The sequence below is a fragment of the Lissotriton helveticus genome, chromosome 2_2 (genome assembly GCF_964261635.1).
Source record: "Lissotriton helveticus chromosome 2_2, aLisHel1.1, whole genome shotgun sequence".
Lineage (NCBI taxonomy): Eukaryota > Metazoa > Chordata > Amphibia > Caudata > Salamandridae > Lissotriton > Lissotriton helveticus.
The window spans coordinates 351,339,002-351,359,319 of record NC_136060.1 but is presented as its reverse complement, the minus strand read 5'-3'; the positions used below and the strand labels follow the sequence as shown (position 1 = coordinate 351,359,319).

General features: G+C 43.0%; 1 protein-coding gene across 1 annotated transcript in view; it reads right to left on the bottom strand.

The window, feature by feature from the left end:
- Window positions 1-20,318, bottom strand: part of SH3TC1 (SH3 domain and tetratricopeptide repeats 1) — a 328,239-nt gene that overhangs the window by 282,177 nt on the left and 25,744 nt on the right. Inside the window, exon 3 of the mRNA XM_078678530.1 lies at window positions 13,922-13,996. Within this exon, the coding sequence (XP_078534656.1) occupies window positions 13,922-13,996 (75 nt within the window). The remainder of the gene's footprint in view (window positions 1-13,921; window positions 13,997-20,318) is intronic.

Below are 20,318 nucleotides of genomic sequence, written 5' to 3'. Positions count from 1 at the left end.
AGCTATGCTCACTTCTGCTGCGCTGTCTAGCATTGTTTGAGCCCACTCTCCGTTTTTCAGCTGTGTCCTCAGGATCCTCGGCATGTTTGATTACTTTAATACTGGCTACCTTCTTTTTTGGAAATTGTATTTTTTTACTTTGATGAGCAGGTTCCTTGTCTTTGGACTTGACGTGCTCTTCCCTGTGTTCTGACCGTCCTCTTCTTTCCGATTTCTGCGAGGAAGTCTGAAAAGATCGAGAGGGGCATGTATCAATATCTTGATATCTATCAGGTGTCTTCAAATTATCCCTATTTCTAAGGTTGTATCTTTTCTCAGAGGGCTCCCTCTGGGGAGACTTGTGTCCTTGGTCCGGAGATTTTTCTCTCCGCCGAGGAGACCTTCCTCTGGACTGGAATCTTTTTTCTTTGGGAGTGGATTGTTTATTTCCATCCCAGCTCTTTTTTGGAGTGTTTAGATTATTTTTAATAAATATCTTTTCAGGATTTTCAGTTAGTTGGGCTTTACCGGTTTCCCACCCAAACTATCTTTTCCTAGCTCTTCATAGGATTTTTCTATGATTCTGGCAAGTTCAAATGGCTGTTCTGCTATATCTGTTTCTTACAATTTCTGGTGGAAAGTTATATCCTCCATTGCCAATTGAACCAACTCTCTATATGCCTGTGTTAATTCTTTCATTTTAACTAAGAGTTCTTCGCTTGACATTTTATTAATGTCAGGATGTGGTGTGTGGCTGGCTAGAACCGGCCACGTTGCTCCTGGTCTACCTAGTGGACCGAGCCTGGTGATGTGATTATTATGTTTTAGGGCGCCTTTAAACCAGAGCAGGTGCTCTTGGTATTTTAATGGGATTTCCACCTCCTCGAAAGGAGTGTACTCATCCGGAGGTTCCTCTATTTTGTAATAGTGGAATTCATGTGTGACAGCGTTTGCTGCTGGAAAGTTTATCCATGAATAGAATACCTCTGTCTGCCGATATTCATGTGCCTCGATTACGAATATGACTGTACCACCTCTCGATGTTAGTCCATTTTCTATAAGTTTAAGAGTTATAGTTTTTCTTATGTTTTCCGGGATAATAATTGCACCCAGTTCATTTTCATTAAACCCTGTAACATCGAAACCCCGTTGATTTGCATCTACTGCAGTTTCACCGGTTTCGTTGCTGTCGCCGTTAGTTGACATTGTTTTAATGAAAGTTTGCAGAGCAGGTTTCCAAGGAGACAAAGATTAGGTGCACAATATTTTGGAACACTGTATCCTTCAACGTTGAATAAACCAAAAACCATACATAGGAATCTCTTCCTACTAAGTTCCGGCGTATTTTAACCTTTTACCCACTTCAGACGTCATTTGGAGTATTTACGGGAGAAAGGGTCTGTGTGAAAAAGCACGACTGAGTTACTCTAACGTCTTGCGTTAGATTTATCACCTTACCAAACGTTGGGCGCCATGTAGTGTAGTTCCTATATTCCCAATAGGCTCTGCGCATTGGAATAATATATTCAGCAGTGTAGACGTAGGACTGAGGTTAACTAGGTCTCTACTGACTATATTAGACTTAAGGTTTGCCAGCTAGCTCAGAGGTTACTAGAAACTTTCTCGAATAAGCGAGGAGGAGTGTAACCTCCCTGGATAGACAAGAAGGGATTTAGCTTCTGACAACCATAAAACATGACAACTTTGCTCTCCCTGAATAAGAGTATATCACTAGAGTCGTGTGAAAACAAAAGACAGCTATTTCACTCAGTCAAAGGTGCGTACTTAGTTTCACCAGATTGCAGAGAAAAGAGAGACGGGCGTTTTCAATAAAAGGTATAATTTATTGAGCAGTCTTCTTCCTCATACAAGAGAAATGAATTGCCACAATTGCAATACTTATAGTAAAGTAAAGTGTGTACAGTAAAAGTAGGATTATAAAATAATACTGTAAAAGCATTGATATGGTTTCTGAGCCATATGATACTTTAAAATAGATAAAATATATACATACATATATACATTGACTAATCGTACTCAACTGGTGCTTCTAAATACGCCTACCCCGGTGTACCTGACCTAAGCCTAGGAGTAAGTAAGTAGCAGTTTAAGTTAAGTTAGTTTTGCCAAGAATCTGACTCAAGAATTCTCTTCAAGGGTTTAGTAAGTTCAGTACCTGGGTAATAGAAAGCAGGAGGGCTGGTATCTCTCTCTCAGGACTCGATATCCCAGTCACCTGCAAGGGTAGGCTGGAAACGCCGGAGCTGGATTTTCTCGGCAGGAGAAAAGACAGCGTCTTTCTCAGCGCGTCAAAAGGGAGGGGCGGCGTCCGTGGGCTCTCGCATCAGCTGGGCTCTCGGGCAAGTAGATAGCTGCTCCAGAATCACCACCACCGTGTGTTTGCTTAAGGCAGCGTTGGTATATTTATACCTGAAAGGTGCCGGGTTTGACGTAAGGTTGGACATAAGACGTCAATAAAGATGTCACTAAGAACTGGCCGTTCTTACAGTGCTGTACAGGAGTTCTAGGACTAAATCAAAACAAGGGCAATGGGGATTTCCCAGGTTGCTGGAGGCTTGGTTTTGTTTAGAGAACTCGGTGTGCTTTCTAGGGGGCTGGAGGAGTAGTCTTGCTTAATGTGACAGCATGTGCTACGACTGAATGATGAATAGGGTTTTTATGCTATTGTATGGATATTATTGATTTATAACCGGACAAGGGCATAAAATAGAAATATCGAATCAGGTCCCTAGATAAACACACTACATGATAAATCGTTTATTCAACTGGGGAAGATGCCGATTTTTGTTAAAGTACATCTCAGGCTGTACGAAATATTGGTACATAGAGGAATGCTATGCATTAGGGGTAAGGGTTTCAGTTGGTTATGCAGAACTTGAGAGGAGGCGCTTTGTGTGTTTGTGATGCAACTACGCCTAGAAGTTGGTTTAGTACCTGTGGTGAGTGTGACGTGAGCTAGCCCCCATTTCATGAACAGAAATAGGATTGTCATTTTGCATTGGTGGGGGAGGGGGCAGAGGGGGAGGCAGGAAGTATAGAATGACTTAATTGGCAGCTCGTTGTGGTGGCATATTTGTGGGGTTTCGTTCTTTTCTGTGTGTGCTTTGGAGGTTATTTCAGAGGAGGGCCTCTTCAGGTAGATGCAGCTAAAGCCACTTGTGTGGGCTATGTCTCTGGGAGCACTGTGCTGGTATTAAGCACCCCATGCGGCGGCATTGTTATTTTACCTATTTGGTGGGGTCGATATTAATGTTGTTTGGAAGAAATAAGTATTGGTATAAGGCTCACCCTTTATGTGGGTCTTTGTTTGGGTGAACTGCAGAGGTCTGGTGACATTGTGGTGGTTGGGCACTGCCTGCGAATATACATTTTTTGGGGCAGTATCAGTCATATGTATAGGGTGACCAGATAACTCTCACCAGGGCACAACTTTTCCAGCTTTGATTTGCCATACCAGTGCATTCTGGGAGCTGTAGTCTAGGTTAATCTTATTTCAACCAATTTGTCGAACACACTAGCTAATAATGTGAAAGCAAAACTCAGGTCTGGAAATGTAATTCTCCCATCACTTGCAGTCATCTTGTTGCCTTAATTATGTACCACCAACCGGCAGTGTCTCAGAAAGGAAGAACTCTTCCTTGGTGTATTTGAGAGATGCAGCTCTTTTGAAGAAGTGTCTCCAAACTGCTATGCTTCTGTTGGGATCTGTGTGAGGTGTCACTATTTTCAACAACATTTAACCTCAAGCTCCATTGAGGTTGCCTTGTTCGTAATTTGCAGAGGGGAAACGATGCAATCCGAACCTGAAAAAGCTTTTATATTTATTTCGAGCTCGGTAGCTCGCTCCCTAATTACACAAAACTGGAAATCAAGGGAAGCCCCTTCCCATCTGAAATGGTTCAATAAAATGAAAAGGACCCGAAAATTTGAAGAAGCCTACGCTAGGAGGGTAGGAGCCACTAAAAGATTTGAAAAAAATTAGAGAAGTTTAAAGAGAGATCATAATACTGGAAGTGGTAAACCAATGTAGCAGCTTTTTATTAAGAGATATTTGCATTTTTATTAAGTTATACTTAAGGGGTGTTAGCACCTTTTAGTTTATGTAGCTGTTAGAATTACGCATTTTGTATTTATAGGATGAGCCATTATAGCCATATTTTCCTGCGTTTAAAAAAGCGGGTAGCTATTAAGGAATTTGTCGATAAGAGGGCACAATCCCCAGCAAATCTTAGTTGATATGATTTATTGCTTCCGGCCCTGCCTCTTTAACAGATTACTTTTCTCCTAAATGTATCTGTTAGCCCTGGGCATCTGTGTCCTAGCTTTAGCAACACCAGAAAGAGCTGGGGCTACCTCATAACCCCCCCCCATCTACAGTACTGTTTTACTCTCGCCACATCACCTTTTCATCATCAAGCTCTTCCTCCATTTTCTTGCCCCCCTACTCCTAGCTGAATGTAACTCCCAAGTCTGTCAGAACTCCTTCTCACCGAACCCATAAACTCCATTCTGTCTATCCTTATTGTTTGCCTTTTGGTCTTTTCCTCTGTTCTAAAGAGGTGTGCATTAGAGGACATGTAGCCTTGCCACGTCTGTGTTCAATGACTTGCAGAGTACACCTAAAACCTACCCATTTATTAGTCCCCTGCTTTCCCCGTTTCAGTTTTCCTGCACCTGGCCTTTACTTCTGCACTGAGATCTCCCTCTCTTGCTTTTCCACAGACTCTAAAGAGGACATTCCTCTGTCCAAGTAGATAGATGGAATCAGTCATGGCTTTGGTACTTAATGAGTTGCTGCATTAATATTGTTCTAGACAATGTGTCTTAGCGAGGCTGATCCTACTAGCTCTTGAATTTGACAAAATCGTCCACTGTATCATCAATGAAAGATATGCTGATGTGGATCTCTCTGGAACCACATCAATCTGATTCAGATTTCTTTTTCCGGCCATTTTTTGTTTTTTCCTCTGTTTCATTGTAGTTGCCAGGTCTTCTGCTGTGGCGCTCACAAGATTTTTCTCTCTGCCCCCCTCCCATGGTTTTCTTTGTTTATGTAAGCTCTTTGTCTTATTAGATTTTTTATTTATTTATTTAATACTTGTGCTCAATCATGTCGGAGGATGGTGATGAACTAAAATTTTGCCCTCCCTGGAACAATTTCAGCGGACGCCCATGGTGACATGTCCTTCGACGTGACTTAAGATCATCCACCGCCCGACTGGTGATCATCCCCAAGGACAAGAAGGCAAATTGGGGGGGGGGGGGCAAAAGTTTTTTTCCACTTGGCCTGTAAGCTGTGGAATACCATGTCATTCGCTCTGAAGTCTCAAACAAGCAGGCTGATCTTTGGAAAATCCTTGAAGACTTGGCTCTTTGTTTCTAGGGTTTAAAGTATGTCCCCCGGTCTCTTGATTAGTTATAGCACTCATTAGCGTTAAGATGCCTTGGCATTCACACGCATTTGAAAAATATTACTTACTTACTAATTAACTAATGAAGAGTGGGTTGACATTTTTATGCTACAAGACAGGGGAATAATGTAGGCTATAGCCTAGATCAGATATATCAAAATATTGCAAAAATGTTATTGGTCCCCCTAAATCACACCTGACACATATGAGCCCATTTTCTAACTGCTGGATATACAGACAGGCAGGTTGAGTTTTATCATATCACAAAAGAGAGATTGTCCAAGTGCACACCTATATTTCAAGATTTCACAAAATTTGCTCAATTTAATCCTTTTAGCGTGCAGCCCAGCTCGTGATCTGCCCTGTTACCACGTGTAGACATTCAAACAAATTTGGAGTGGAGTTTCATTCCAATGCCGGACGCACAGCTGAATCAATGACTTCTTACAGAAGATTCCACACATTTTATCCTTGTTTAATATTGGTTTATTCCTTATGTTTCAACTTCTTTTTCAATTTTACTACTCGTGTCAGTTCATCATGTCACATGAGGGACAAAGCATATTTTTAACATCTAATACGTCAGATATGCCTATCCAGGCCTTTTTCTGAAGCAAGAATTAATACGCAAATCATCCTAAGTGAAAAAAGTTCTTCCCCTTTTGCTGATTATGACTTTACCACATAAGCACCATTATCCCTCTAATTACGAATAATCCCCACCAGCTTGTGCCAAACCCCAGTGAAGGGGTGTTATGGGAGTTGTAGGATGGATTAAGGATGTTTTTTGCAGATTTGGGGAGGAAGTAGGTGGGGTGTTGATGTGAGGGCGAGAACAAGACGAGAGGGAACGAGCTGTTACATGAAAGTGGTTGAAAATACAGTGGCATGTTAACGTTGCTGGGAAAATAGACTAATTTCACTGGGGTTTGGCACAAGCTGGTGGGGACTATTCGTGGAGGGTTATCAAAGGCACAAGGAAAGTGAATAGGGCAGATAGTAAATAATTTGAAGGAAACTTGTTTGGTTACCAGGTTGCGTGTAATCACGTAACTAGAGGGATAACGGTGCTTATGTGGTAAAGTCATAATCAGCAAAAGAAGTTGGGAGTAATAAAGTTGCTTGTAAATATCACGTTTTGGATACACAATCTAAATGTTAAATGTTGTTTTTATTTTTAGTGAAACCCCTGACGAAGGGCAAAAAAATATGCCCGAAATGCATTGGGACGAACTTTTTTCACTTAGGATGATTTGCGTGAGAATTCTTGCTTCAGAAAAAGGCCTGGATAGGCATATCTGACGTATTAGATGTTAAAAATATGCTTTGTCCCTCATGTGACATGATGAACTGACCTCGAGTAAAATTGAAAAAGAAGTTGAAACATAAGGAATAAACCAATATTAAACAAGGATAAAATGTGTGGATTCTTCTGTAAGAAGTCATTAATTCAGCTGTGCGTCTGGCATTGGAGTGAAACTCCACTCCAAATTTGTTTGAATGTCTACACGTGGTAACAGGGCAGATCACAAGCTAGGCTGGTCGCTAAAAGGATTAAATTGAGCAAATTTTGTGACATCTTGAAATATAGGTGTGCACTTGGACACTCTCTCTTTTGTGAAAAGTATCACTTACTTGCCCTACGGACAAGTTGCACCCACGGATTACGGTGAAGATGAGAGAAAAAATGGAATTACCTAATGGAATTGTCACATGAGCGATGATGTCACCCTAAATATGGGAGCGAATGAACTGCTCTGGAAAACAACGTGATGGACGGTTTTTGTAAAACCCGCAGTAAAGAAGAATTTCATGAGCAACGGAATTTTTACCAGCATTTTAAACATAATCAAAGCAGTGACTGTGGACTTTGTACTAAATCAGTGAGATGTGTTTTAAACCTTTTTGTTTTATCACATGATCGACGTTTTGAATACCAGCAGTGGGTGGGCGGGGTAACCGATTGAGTAATTTAGAAAGATTTCACCAGGAGGCAGTGCATTTTTGACATGAACTTGGAGGCATAGCATGCTTATGGTACAGTTCACGCAAGGACGTGGTTTGGAGGGTAATGGGAGTTGTAGGCACAGTGACGCCGGTAGCACTCTCAGAGGTTATTCGGGAGGGGTGGTATGTAGATCTCTTGCATTTAAAAGGGAGGAGGTGAAAGGGAGCGCGTGACCATTTTTCGCGCTAGGAGAGAGGATGAAGGGACGGATAATTGGGCAACCGTTGATTAAGGTAAAGTGGAATGCTGATGAGGCTGTGTTTAAGGAATGGGTTGTGTGCTCGTTTGAATGGAGTAAAGGGTTCTGAAGGTTAAAAACATGTGGGGACAGAATTATGCAGTTTGCAAATGGTTAAGGAAGGTTTAACAAGGAGGGATGTGAAATAGGGAATCATTGGTATACAGGCACCTCTTGTAATGGGGTGTTATGGGAGTTGTAGGATGGATTAAGGATGTTTTTTGCAGATTTGGGGAGGGAGTAGGTGGGGTGTTGATGTGAGGGCGAGAACAAGACGAGCTGTTACCTGACAGTGGTTGAAAATACAGTGGCACGATAACGTTGCTGGGAAAGTGGACTAATTTCACTGGGGTTTGGCACAAGCTGGTAGGGACTATTCGTGGAGGGTTATCAAAGGCACAAGGAAAGTGAATAGGGCAGATAGTAAATAATTTGAAGGAAACTTGTTTGGTTACCAGGTTGCGTGTAATCACGTAATTAGAGGGATAACGGTGCTTATGTGGTAAAGTCATAATCAGCAAAAGGGGTTGGGAGTAATAAAGTTGCTTGTACATATCACGTTTTGGATACACAATCTAAATGTTAAATGTTGTTTTTATTTTTAGTGAAACCCCTGACGAAGGGCAACAAAATTTGCCCGAAATGCATTGGGAAGAACTTTTTTCACTTAGGATGATTTGCGTATTAATTCTTGCTTCTTAAAAAGGCCTGGATAGGCATATCTGACGTATTAGATGTTACAAATATGCTTTGTCCCTCATGTGACATGATGAACTGACACGAGTAAAATTGAAAAAGAAGTTGAAACATAAGGAATAAACCAATATTAAACAAGGATAAAATGTGTGGAATCTTCTGTAAGAAGTCATTGATTCAGCTGTGCGTCCGGCATTGGAGTGAAACTCCACTCCACTCTCTTTTGTGAAAAGTATCACTTACTTGCCCTACGGACAAGTTGCACCCACGGATTACGGTGAAGATGAGAGGAAAAATGGAATTTCCTAATGGAAATGTCACATGAGCGATGATGTCACCCTAAATATGGGAGCGAGTGAACTGCTCTGGAAAACAACTTGATGGACGTTTTTTGTAAAACCCGCAGTAAAAAGAATTTCATGACCTACGGAATTTTTACCAGCATTTGAAACCAAACATACTCATAGCAGTGAATGTGGACTTTGTACTAAATCAGTGAGATGTCTTTTAAACCTTTTTGCTTTATCACATGATCGACGTTTTGAATACCAGCAGTGGGTGGGCGGGGTAACCAATTGAGTAATTTAGAAAGATTTCACCAGGAGGCAGTGCATTTTTGACATGAACTTGGAGGCATAGAATGCTTATGGTACAGTTCACGCAAGGACGTGGTTTGGAGGGTTATGGGAGTTGTAGGCACAGTGACGCCAGTAGCATGCATCAGAGGTTAATTGGGAGGGGTGGTATGTAGTTCTCTTGCATTTAAAAGGGAGGAGGTGAACGGGAGAACGTGACCATTTTTCGCGCTAGGAGAGAGGATGAAGGGACGGATAATTGGGCAACCGTTGATTAAGGTAAAGTGGAATGCTGATGAGGCTTTGTTTAAAGAATGGGTTGTGTGCTCGTTTGAATGGAGTAAAGGGTTCTGAAGGTTAAAAACGTGTGGGGACAGAATTATGCAGTTTGCAAACGGTTAAGGAAGGTTTAACAAGGAGGGATGTGAAATAGGGAATCATTGGTATACGGGCACCTCATGTAATGGAGTGTTATGGGAGTTGTAGGATGGATTAAGTATGTTTTTTGCAGATTTGGGGAGGGAGTAGGTGGGTAGTTGATGTGAGGGCGAGAACAAGACGAGAGGGAACGAGCTGTTACCTGACAGTGGTTGAAAATACAGTGGCACGTTAACGTTGCTGGGAAAGTGGACTAATTTTACTGGGGTTTGGCACAAGCTGGTGGGGACTATTCGTGGAGGGTTATCAAAGGCACAAGGAAAGTGAATAGGGCAGATAGTAAATAATTTGAAGGAAACTTGTTTGGTTACCAGGTTGCGTGTAATCACTTAATTAGAGGGATAACGGTGCTTATGTGGTAAAGTCATAATCAGCAAAAGGGGTTGGGAGTAATAAAGTTGCTTGTAAATATCACGTTTTGGATACACAATCTAAATGTTAAATGTTGTTTTTATTTTTAGTGAAACCCCTGACGAAGGGCAAAAAAATATGCCCGAAATGCATTGGGACGAACTTTTTTCACTTAGGATGATTTGCGTGAGAATTCTTGCTTCAGAAAAAGGCCTGGATAGGCATATCTGACGTATTAGATGTTAAAAATATGCTTTGTCCCTCATGTGACATGATGAACTGACCTCGAGTAAAATTGAAAAAGAAGTTGAAACATAAGGAATAAACCAATTTTAAACAAGGATAAAATATGTGGATTCTTCTGTAAGAAGTCATTAATTCAGCTGTGCGTCTGGCATTGGAGTGAAACTCCACTCCAAATTTATTTGAATGTCTACACGTGGTAACAGGGCAGATCACAAGCTGGGCTGGTCGCTAAAAGGATTAAATTGAGCAAATTTTGTGACATCTTGAAATATAGGTGTGCACTTGGACACTCTCTCTTTTGTGAAAAGTATCACTTACTTGCCCTACGGACAAGTTGCACCCACGGATTACGGTGAAGATGAGAGAAAAAATGGAATTACCTAATGGAATTGTCACATGAGCGATGATGTCACCCTAAATATGGGAGCGAATGAACTGCTCTGGAAAACAACGTGATGGACGGTTTTTGTAAAACCCGCAGTAAATAAGAATTTCATGAGCAACGGAATTTTTACCAGCATTTTAAACATAATCATAGCAGTGAATGTGGACTTTGTACTAAATCAGTGAGATGTGTTTTAAACCTTTTTGTTTTATCACATGATCGACGTTTTGAATACCAGCAGTGGGTGGGCGGGGTAACCGATTGAGTAATTTAGAAAGATTTCACCAGGAGGCAGTGCATTTTTGACATGAACTTGGAGGCATAGCATGCTTATGGTACAGTTCACGCAAGGACGTGGTTTGGAGGGTAATGGGAGTTGTAGGCACAGTGACGCCGGTAGCACTCTCAGAGGTTATTCGGGAGGGGTGGTATGTAGATCTCTTGCATTTAAAAGGGAGGAGGTGAAAGGGAGCGCGTGACCATTTTTCGCGCTAGGAGAGAGGATGAAGGGACGGATAATTGGGCAACCGTTGATTAAGGTAAAGTGGAATGCTGATGAGGCTGTGTTTAAGGAATGGGTTGTGTGCTCGTTTGAATGGAGTAAAGGGTTCTGAAGGTTAAAAACGTGTGGGGACAGAATTATGCAGTTTGCAAATGGTTAAGGAAGTTTTAACAAGGAGGGATGTGAAATAGGGAATCATTGGTATACAGGCACCTCTTGTAATGGGGTGTTATGGGAGTTGTAGGATGGATTAAGGATGTTTTTTGCAGATTTGGGGAGGGAGTAGGTGGGGTGTTGATGTGAGGGCGAGAACAAGACGAGCTGTTACCTGACAGTGGTTGAAAATACAGTGGCACGATAACGTTGCTGGGAAAGTGGACTAATTTCACTGGGGTTTGGCACAAGCTGGTGGGGACTATTCGTGGAGGGTTATCAAAGGCACAAGGAAAGTGAATAGGGCAGATAGTAAATAATTTGAAGGAAACTTGTTTGGTTACCAGGTTGCGTGTAATCACGTAATTAGAGGGATAACGGTGCTTATGTGGTAAAGTCATAATCAGCAAAAGGGGTTGGGAGTAATAAAGTTGCTTGTACATATCACGTTTTGGATACACAATCTAAATGTTAAATGTTGTTTTTATTTTTAGTGAAACCCCTGACGAAGGGCAACAAAATTTGCCCGAAATGCATTGGGAAGAACTTTTTTCACTTAGGATTATCTGCGTATTAATTCTTGCTTCTTAAAAAGGCCTGGATAGGCATATCTGACGTATTAGATGTTACAAATATGCTTTGTCCCTCATGTGACATGATGAACTGACACGAGTAAAATTGAAAAAGAAGTTGAAACATAAGGAATAAACCAATATTAAACAAGGATAAAATGTGTGGAATCTTCTGTAAGAAGTCATTGATTCAGCTGTGCGTCCGGCATTGGAGTGAAACTCAAACTCTACTCCACTCTCTTTTGTGAAAAGTATCACTTACTTGCCCTACGCACAAGTTGCACCCACGGATTACGGTGAAGATGAGAGGAAAAATGGAATTTCCTAATGGAAATGTCACATGAGCGATGATGTCACCCTAAATATGGGAGCGAGTGAACTGCTCTGGAAAACAACGTGATGGACGGTTTTTGTAAAACCCGCAGTAAAAAGAATTTCATGACCTACGGAATTTTTACCAGCATTTGAAACCAAACATAATCATAGCAGTGAATGTGGACTTTGTACTAAATCAGTGAGATGTCTTTTAAACCTTTTTGCTTTATCACATGATCGACGTTTTGAATACCAGCAGTGGGTGGGCGGGGTAACCAATTGAGTAATTTAGAAAGATTTCACCAGGAGGCAGTGCATTTTTGACATGAACTTGGAGGCATAGAATGCTTATGGTACAGTTCACGCAAGGACGTGGTTTGGAGGGTTATGGGAGTTGTAGGCACAGTGACGCCAGTAGCACTCATCAGAGGTTAATTGGGAGGGGTGGTATGTAGTTCTCTTGCATTTAAAAGGGAGGAGGTGAACGGGAGCGCGTGACCATTTTTCGCGCTAGGAGAGAGGATGAAGGGACGGATAATTGGGCAACCGTTGATTAAGGTAAAGTGGAATGCTGATGAGGCTTTGTTTAAATAATGGGTTGTGTGCTCGTTTGAATGGAGTAAAGGGTTCTGAAGGTTAAAAACGTGTGGGGACAGAATTATGCAGTTTGCAAATGGTTAAGGAAGGTTTAACAAGGAGGGATGTGAAATAGGGAATCATTGGTATACGGGCACCTCATGTAATGGAGTGTTATGGGAGTTGTAGGATGGATTAAGTATGTTTTTTGCAGATTTGGGGAGGGAGTAGGTGGGTGTTGATGTGAGGGCGAGAACAAGACGAGAGGGAACGAGCTGTTACCTGACAGTGGTTGAAAATACAGTGGCACGTTAACGTTGCTGGGAAAGTGGACTAATTTTACTGGGGTTTGGCACAAGCTGGTGGGGACTATTCGTGGAGGGTTATCAAAGGCACAAGGAAAGTGAATAGGGCAGATAGTAAATAATTTGAAGGAAACTTGTTTGGTTACCAGGTTGCGTGTAATCACTTAATTAGAGGGATAACGGTGCTTATGTGGTAAAGTCATAATCAGCAAAAGCGGTTGGGAGTAATAAAGTTGCTTGTAAATATCACGTTTTGGATACACAATCTAAATGTTAAATGTTGTTTTTATTTTTAGTGAAACCCCTGACGAAGGGCAAAAAAATACGCCCGAAATGCATTGGGAAGAACTTTTTTCCCTTAGGATGATTTGCGTATTAATTCTTGCTTCACAAAAAGGCCTGGATAGGCATATCTGACGTATTAGATGTTAAAAATATGCTTTGCCCCTCATGTGACATGATGAACTGACACGAGTAAAATTGAAAAAGAAGTTGAAACATAAGGAATAAACCAATATTAAACAAGGATAAAATGTGTGGAATCTTCTGTAAGAAGTCATTGATTCAGCTGTGCGTCCGGCATTGGAGTGAAACTCCACTCCAAATTTGTTTGAGTTTTATCATATCCCTGATAAAGCCCTCCCACCCCGTCTACTGCATCTCATCTCATCTCATTGAGTCTATACCTTGAGCTCTTCATAATGCTCCTGAACCCCCACTACATTTTCTTCCTTTCATATCACTCTCTTACTCCAGCCTCATCTAGATGGAAGTGGATTCACAATGTATATTGCTGGTGGTAACGTACCATTGTTTTGAACTGATTTTGCTTCACAGACGGCGCATTATTCTGTTGTGCTTGTCAAAATGGTTGATTGAAGTTCCACCTTATTCTAACATGTGAAACTCATAATGGGGTGGTAAAAGTACACTGGGGAAGTATGATATTGTGCAATATCAATATTTCACCGGTCAGAACAACCATACGGTGACACTCAGAATAAGGGCTCCTGGAATGACAAAATACCAAAAGCAGAGTTTGGTAAAACTATGAAGCTGCAAAAGTTCAGACAATGCAGACTCTCATAATACAAGTAAGGTATGCAGAAAACTTTTAGGACAATATTTGACAAAACATTCATGCACTTACCTGTTGGAATATTTTCTGCGGGATCAACGACCATCTCTGAACTCTCTTCAATGCTGTCAATAGTCTGGAGTGAGTCTGGAAAAAATGCAAAATTTGACAAATATTTGCTTAAACATAGACAACAGAAGTTATCCGCCATGCTTAATTCAGTCTTGGTTTGATATTATATGAGATGCTACTAAGGAAAGCACATGTCCAAGTGGAAAACCAAAGTTCTTTATGTTTATCCACTTTTCACAAGCAGGCTGGAGGTTGAGGAAGAAGCAAATAATTATTTCAGTGGCATTTTATCCAAAAGGTATATGGCTGAATGTGTGTTTTCAGAGACAAGTGGTGATAGGGTTAGGCCCACTAGGTTTTGCATGAAAAAAGCTTGGTTAGACAGCGTTGGAACAATCTAGTTTGCAGTTCATATATCCCAGGAAGCAGAAATTGTTGTGATTCTTAATAATGCTAGAGATAGCATTTGGGAAGGCATCTGCTCTGTAAATAAGAAGATCTGCATATGAACACACATGACCAGGAGACTGTAGGAGAGGGAGAGCAGTACACAAGAAATGAATTGCATTTGAATATGTCATACTCTTAGAACCTGGAGGTCTATATGGTGTCTTTAAAATTCCTGTAACTCATCCTTCAAAAATGTTACAATTATTTACTGTGCATAGTCTACTAACCGAGCATTAATAATGAACAGGAGATACACCTTTGAGGCATATTCTTTAACTGTCTTCAAAGGTGAGACCTCCAATTTTATGAAGACACAATAACTGCTTGATATAGCAGATAATATAAAATACTCTTACTGCACAGTCATTCAGGAACAGAGTAGACTGAAGCTACAGTTACCACTTAATCCGCATTCCAGTGCCATATCAGAAATGGCTCACAGTAGGCTGATGTGGCTCTAAAAGACAGAATGGAGAAATGATGGACTAGCATAACCCAGGAACTGAGGAGGAAACAAGTGCTGCAGGCTTTCATGATCCAGGGATAGCGGCAAGCTGCTGGCTACCACGCTACCGATGCTCAGGGGGGAAGAAAGTCTTCAAAACTTCGTAAATGTGCCATGTTCACCATCAATAAGTAGGACTGAATCTAAAATCTGACTGGATTTGCATACATCACACGTTTCAGAAAGAAGAAAAACTATTGAGTGAGAGACAGGCCAAAAAAAGAGCAAAATTGGAATTACCACCAGACTCATTGATTCAATGAGATTGGAACCTACAGCAGTACTCATGATCAAAAGCCAGTTTTGAACCACAATATTGCCATACTGCAGGAGATGTGCACAGAGATAATGCAAAAAGAACAGTACATAGTCCCAAATTCACTACATGGATATGTTAAAGGCGAACGCTGCCACCAAAAACCACAGTTTAGTAGATTACTGCTACATAGAGACTACACATCTTTTTAATGAAAACTATCTTAAGGAGGCATTGCAATCTACGTAAATTGCAACCATTAATCTAGAATATAACCATGTACCTCCTCGTGAAAGCGGAACTAAGCCAGTGAAACACAAATGCTGGTGCCATTACAGTGTCAGGGTCTGCATGCCAAAACGCCTACCACATACTACCTAAACTGTCCATAAAACAGCAGAGGCTCATTGGTATTTAAGGAAATGTACGCACGTTGATGGACGTGCGTAATTCTCGCTCCTGTGTTTGTTTGGAGACCGGTATTGGCGGATTGGGTACTGTTTTCTTTGGAACCTTCGCATTTGAAAAGGGGGGGCCCTCGGCCCCCCCGCACGCATGGCGGCGCGGCGACCGTCGCCCCCATTGTCTCCGTTGTCGCCATTGGGCGGTGGGGGCGTGCCCTGGGGGGCGCGGCCCACCGCCGATTGGCTGGCGGCCTCCCTGACCCGGATCCTGGGAAGTGGGTCCGGGTCAGGGAGGGCGGGCTATAGGAGGGGCCACCTGGCCCCTCGGGAATAAAGAGATAGGGAGCGCCCAGGAGACCCCCTTGTCCCTGGACGCTCCCTCGCCGAAACGGTGTGCCCCGCGCTCGGGGCTTCTTTGTTTTTTAACGATTTCTTGCTTTGTTTTACAGGTCCGCGGTCTATAGGTGGGAGAGAGCGGTTTTGGCGCGATTCTTGTCGGCGGAGCAAGATTCAGCGCGGGAAACTCTTTGCATATCGCTTTCTTCCTAGGGTCCGGCGTTTGCTACCCGAGCCGCGCTAGGAGCGCCAGGAGCTGAAAGCAGCCGGGACCATCGCCTTGCCGGTCGCGGAGCAGCAAGGGCGAGAGGCCGTTTCGCGGAGCGTGGTAGAGGCCGCTTGAGGCCTCGTGAGGTATTGTGCGGGGCGGGGTGGGGGGGTTGTTGGAACAGATAAGGAACTTGTAGCTCGGTTCAGTAAGCGTTGGTCTTTAGCGCTCTATATGCATTGGGTGGGGGTTCGATCCTCCTATTTAAAAGAAAGGTAAAAGAAAAGGGCATACATAGGAACGTACATAAATATTTATAAAAGGATAATGTTGCGCAGGTGAAGCCGTTACTGCAGACCTTGAGAGGCTACAATTCCTCTCTCCTGTCCCAACGCGGACATCCCAGTTACTGCCTATAAATTTGGCCTAACATTTGTGACAAATCTGCAGTTTTTGACGCCCGGCTGCGCTCTCTTGTAGGAGGGTAATAAAGTGGTGTTCGGTAATTTCCTCAAAGTACATTGAATACATTTAGGTGTGCCTGCACGCTAAATGGATAACGCGACCACAGTTTTTAAGGGTTCCCATGAGGCAAAACTCGAGAACTTGTTCGCATGTATTGCTTATAGATGCTCTTTGTATTCCTTCTGAGTGATACATAGGGGAGCCTGTGAAGGAACATCTAATTTGTACTATTTTCTTAAATAGGAATGGTCAGTGCATGTTAATTACGTGTTTATCAAGTTTCGTGAAGTCTGAATGATATGATCTGTTCTTTTGGATGACGTCCAGATTCGTTTTTCTTGCTCACAGTCCTGATTTTTGGCTCACAGGGATAGCCTTAATTTATTTGTTGACCTTTCTAGAAGGGAACTGTCCTAGCTCGTTAGATATAATTGCGAGCAGGTCTAATTTGAAGGAGCAGCCTTTTTGCAGCATATGGTATCAGGATGTATTACTTTTCGCTTTACTGGGCAGTAGAGTAATAGAGGGCAATCTGGTGTGGTGTTTAAAATATCACTTCAGAGACAATTTCTCGTAGCATTTTCCTTGCAAAGGAACACGAAAAATGGAAGTTGGGGGCGGTGCACAGTGGGATGGTTGAGACGGCAATTTCTCTCCAAAGTGGTAGTTCTATTCGAGACAGGCTCATGTTCTAATACTAACCGTAACAGGCTAGAGAGGTGACTGTCCCCATTTGCGCGGCAGGATCGTAATAGACTGTTGCTGGGTAACATGCGGGATCGAAACCATTGCTACACGACTATACTAATCACTGCTAGGTTTGCAGACACTTATGATTGAAGTCTGCGAGGGTGTCTTAGTAGGAGAATGAAAGTGACTTTAGCTGCAATTTTGTTCTAGTAAAGGGAGAGGAGCTGGCCCAATGGCTAGGGCGCTCGATCTCGGACAGGGGAGAAAGCGGGTCGAGTCCCGGCAAGGCTGCTAAGCCCCCTGTGATGCTGGGCAAATCACTTAATCACCCCGTGCCGAAGTCGGGGGATATTAATGAGTACAGGAGGCTTCTGTTTACATCCAGTTTAGATGTGTAGTATTTAGAACAGAACTGGCCGTCAGTTAAAACTCGTACTTTGCTAGGATGCCACGCGCCAAAACATTTCTGCCAATAATTTTGTGATTGCCCGGGGTCGGGGTCGGCTGAGAGTTTCTAATGGGGCCAAGCCTCGCTCAGGCGAGGGGACACGAGGTGATGCTTAACATGCACTTTGAATTTTAAGCGTTGATTCGAGAAGGGATTGCACTGCCTGGTGTAATTCGTGGGATGCGGGGCAAATCACTTATTTTCCCCGTCACTGAAGGGATACTGTAAATAAGGTCCACACTTGGTGCTGGGTTGCAACAATTTGGGGATGCCGGCCCTGGGCACGCCTGTATAAATATGGCCGTTGTATTTTCTGAGAATTTACGTTCTTGTACAGTCACTGAGCACATTGTGTTTTCATGCCAGTCAGCAGATCTGAACAGTCTGTCTTCGTATTAAGTGTCTGAAGGTGGGCTTCGAGCAAGTTAGCCAAGAATACAGGCTATTTGGTTTATAACAGTGTCACATTACATATATGCTATGGTATGACCACCCTTATCACAATTTTGCCACAACACTGGGAAGTCGTGGGGGAGAAAGTGATGAGTTCATGGCCTACGGAATTGTAATATTTAAACAGGGACTGAGCACGATGGTGAAATGAAGTGCACAGGGATAGAAGCGTGCGATTGGCTTATATCTGAGCCCGACACATGCGGGTGCCGCTGGGTACACGGGCGTCATGTAGGAGACACATGGTTGCAGGCTGTAGTCACAGTGCACATAGCAATGTGCGTGGGGTAACCAAATGCAGGATTACATGATACAAGCATGCGTACAAATTGCTCCTGGGGTGCCGACCAGATGCTGAGCGGCAATTCACACCGAGGATTCAGTTAATTTTGTTATTCACGTGTTTTATATAGCGGCGCCAACTTTGCCCGCAGGCATCAGAGCACAGCACAATAGGAACAGATCAGGTATACGAGGAGTTCATTACACGTGAACTGAGTACATGAAGCAGATCTTATGCTTCAATGAGGGAAGGAAGGACGATGGCAGGCAGACAGAACTCGTACGGTAGCATAGTGCGCAGGGGTAATCGTAACAGGTTTACGGGTTACAAGAGAGAACATGGGACAATTAGAGCTATAATACTGCACTATAGGCTAGTCACAGACGCAGGAACAAAGTCGGGTAGGCAATAATTACATTTACATGGATAGTTTCAGCAAAATGAAAAGAATGTTGGGCTAGATGAAATGGGCCAGTCTTTTCGCCTGTAACAGAAAATAGGTCAGCGTTGTCCTTATCCTAGTTATACTGGTGGCACCAACTATTGATGCTCCCAGACGCCCGACTGCGCAATCACTGCAGGGAATTACGAGCAGCACTGATTTGGGAAAACGGAATGTTCAATGATGCTGCTTCAAAAACTACAGTGAAGGGTTTCCTTTAGTGGGCTTGTGAGTTACCGCATTTTAGGTTTCCACTGTGTGGTATTAGTGAATACCAGACGTAGCTAACTACCTCTTTATGGTATAAACTATTCAATGAGTGGGTCTGTTCTGAGGGTGGCGGTGCACGTAAGTTCTCCAGGCTGATGCCCTCTTCCTTGGGTTCCTCCTTGCGAGTATCGTGTGTTACGTGTAAGGCTTGACAATAGTGTGAAAGCCAGTCTCCTAGGTTGCGCGGCACACATTGCTCTACACGGGAGCTGTTTGTTACCTAAATTTGAGGACTACCCAGGGCTCCCTGCTTCGTTGTGGAGTAATTCATGCACTTGCTGTCGGAGGGGTTTAGATTAGGGTTGAACTGGGTTCTCCCTTGGGTAAACGGGGAGCTATACTTCTCGGAGGGCTTTAGTAAGAGGGGAACACAGGTCAGGGGTTGCTTTTCCTCATGTCAGCTTGGTTTGGATAGTGGGGTACCAAAAGCCAAAGCTATAACTGGACTGGTAAGGGGCTTAGGGCCAATTACAGCTCAGCACGGATAGCAAGGTGCTAACTTATGCTTTATGACTTTGCTATGGAGCTGGTAGAGACGGTGCCGCCCCCCCCCACCCTCTTCTCGATCTAAAAAATAGGCTTAAAGGCTTTGAGAGTGACAACAGAAATGGGAAATAAGGTTTGGGGTGGGCAAGTGTGAATAGGCCTCTGAGAAATGCTTATATGTATCCCATCCAATTTCAGGGCAGAACTGATGGTACCCATGGGAGGGGGGGGGGAGCTATGGCATTCACTGGAGCCTACAGGCTTATTCCTAGCCAGGGTTATATTAATAGGCACCACACGGTAGCATGGAGTTAAATGCGCTACAGGTGTCACAAACTGATGCTGTTGACCACTCGCAATGGAGAGTAAGGTGGGGAGTGCACCTGGGGTCCATCTCAGCGAAAGCCTAGCTTCGGAGGGCATTGAAGGCAGAACGGGTGGGGCAGCTTTCGTTAAGAAGCCAGAAACATTACTTGAATATACAGTATGATGGCACGGCATTTCACAATGTGTATTGTCCTGAGGTAACAATGGATGGGCTATTGCATTCACGGTGGACTACAGGTCTAAGCTTTCATGAAGGTCATATTACCAGGCACCCTTAGGTAGCCCTAATGCGAAGGTCAGCAAGTGTCACAAAGCCTAGCATCTGAGTACGTGGAATACAGGCAGGTATGGATCAATTTGGGGTATGAAGTCAG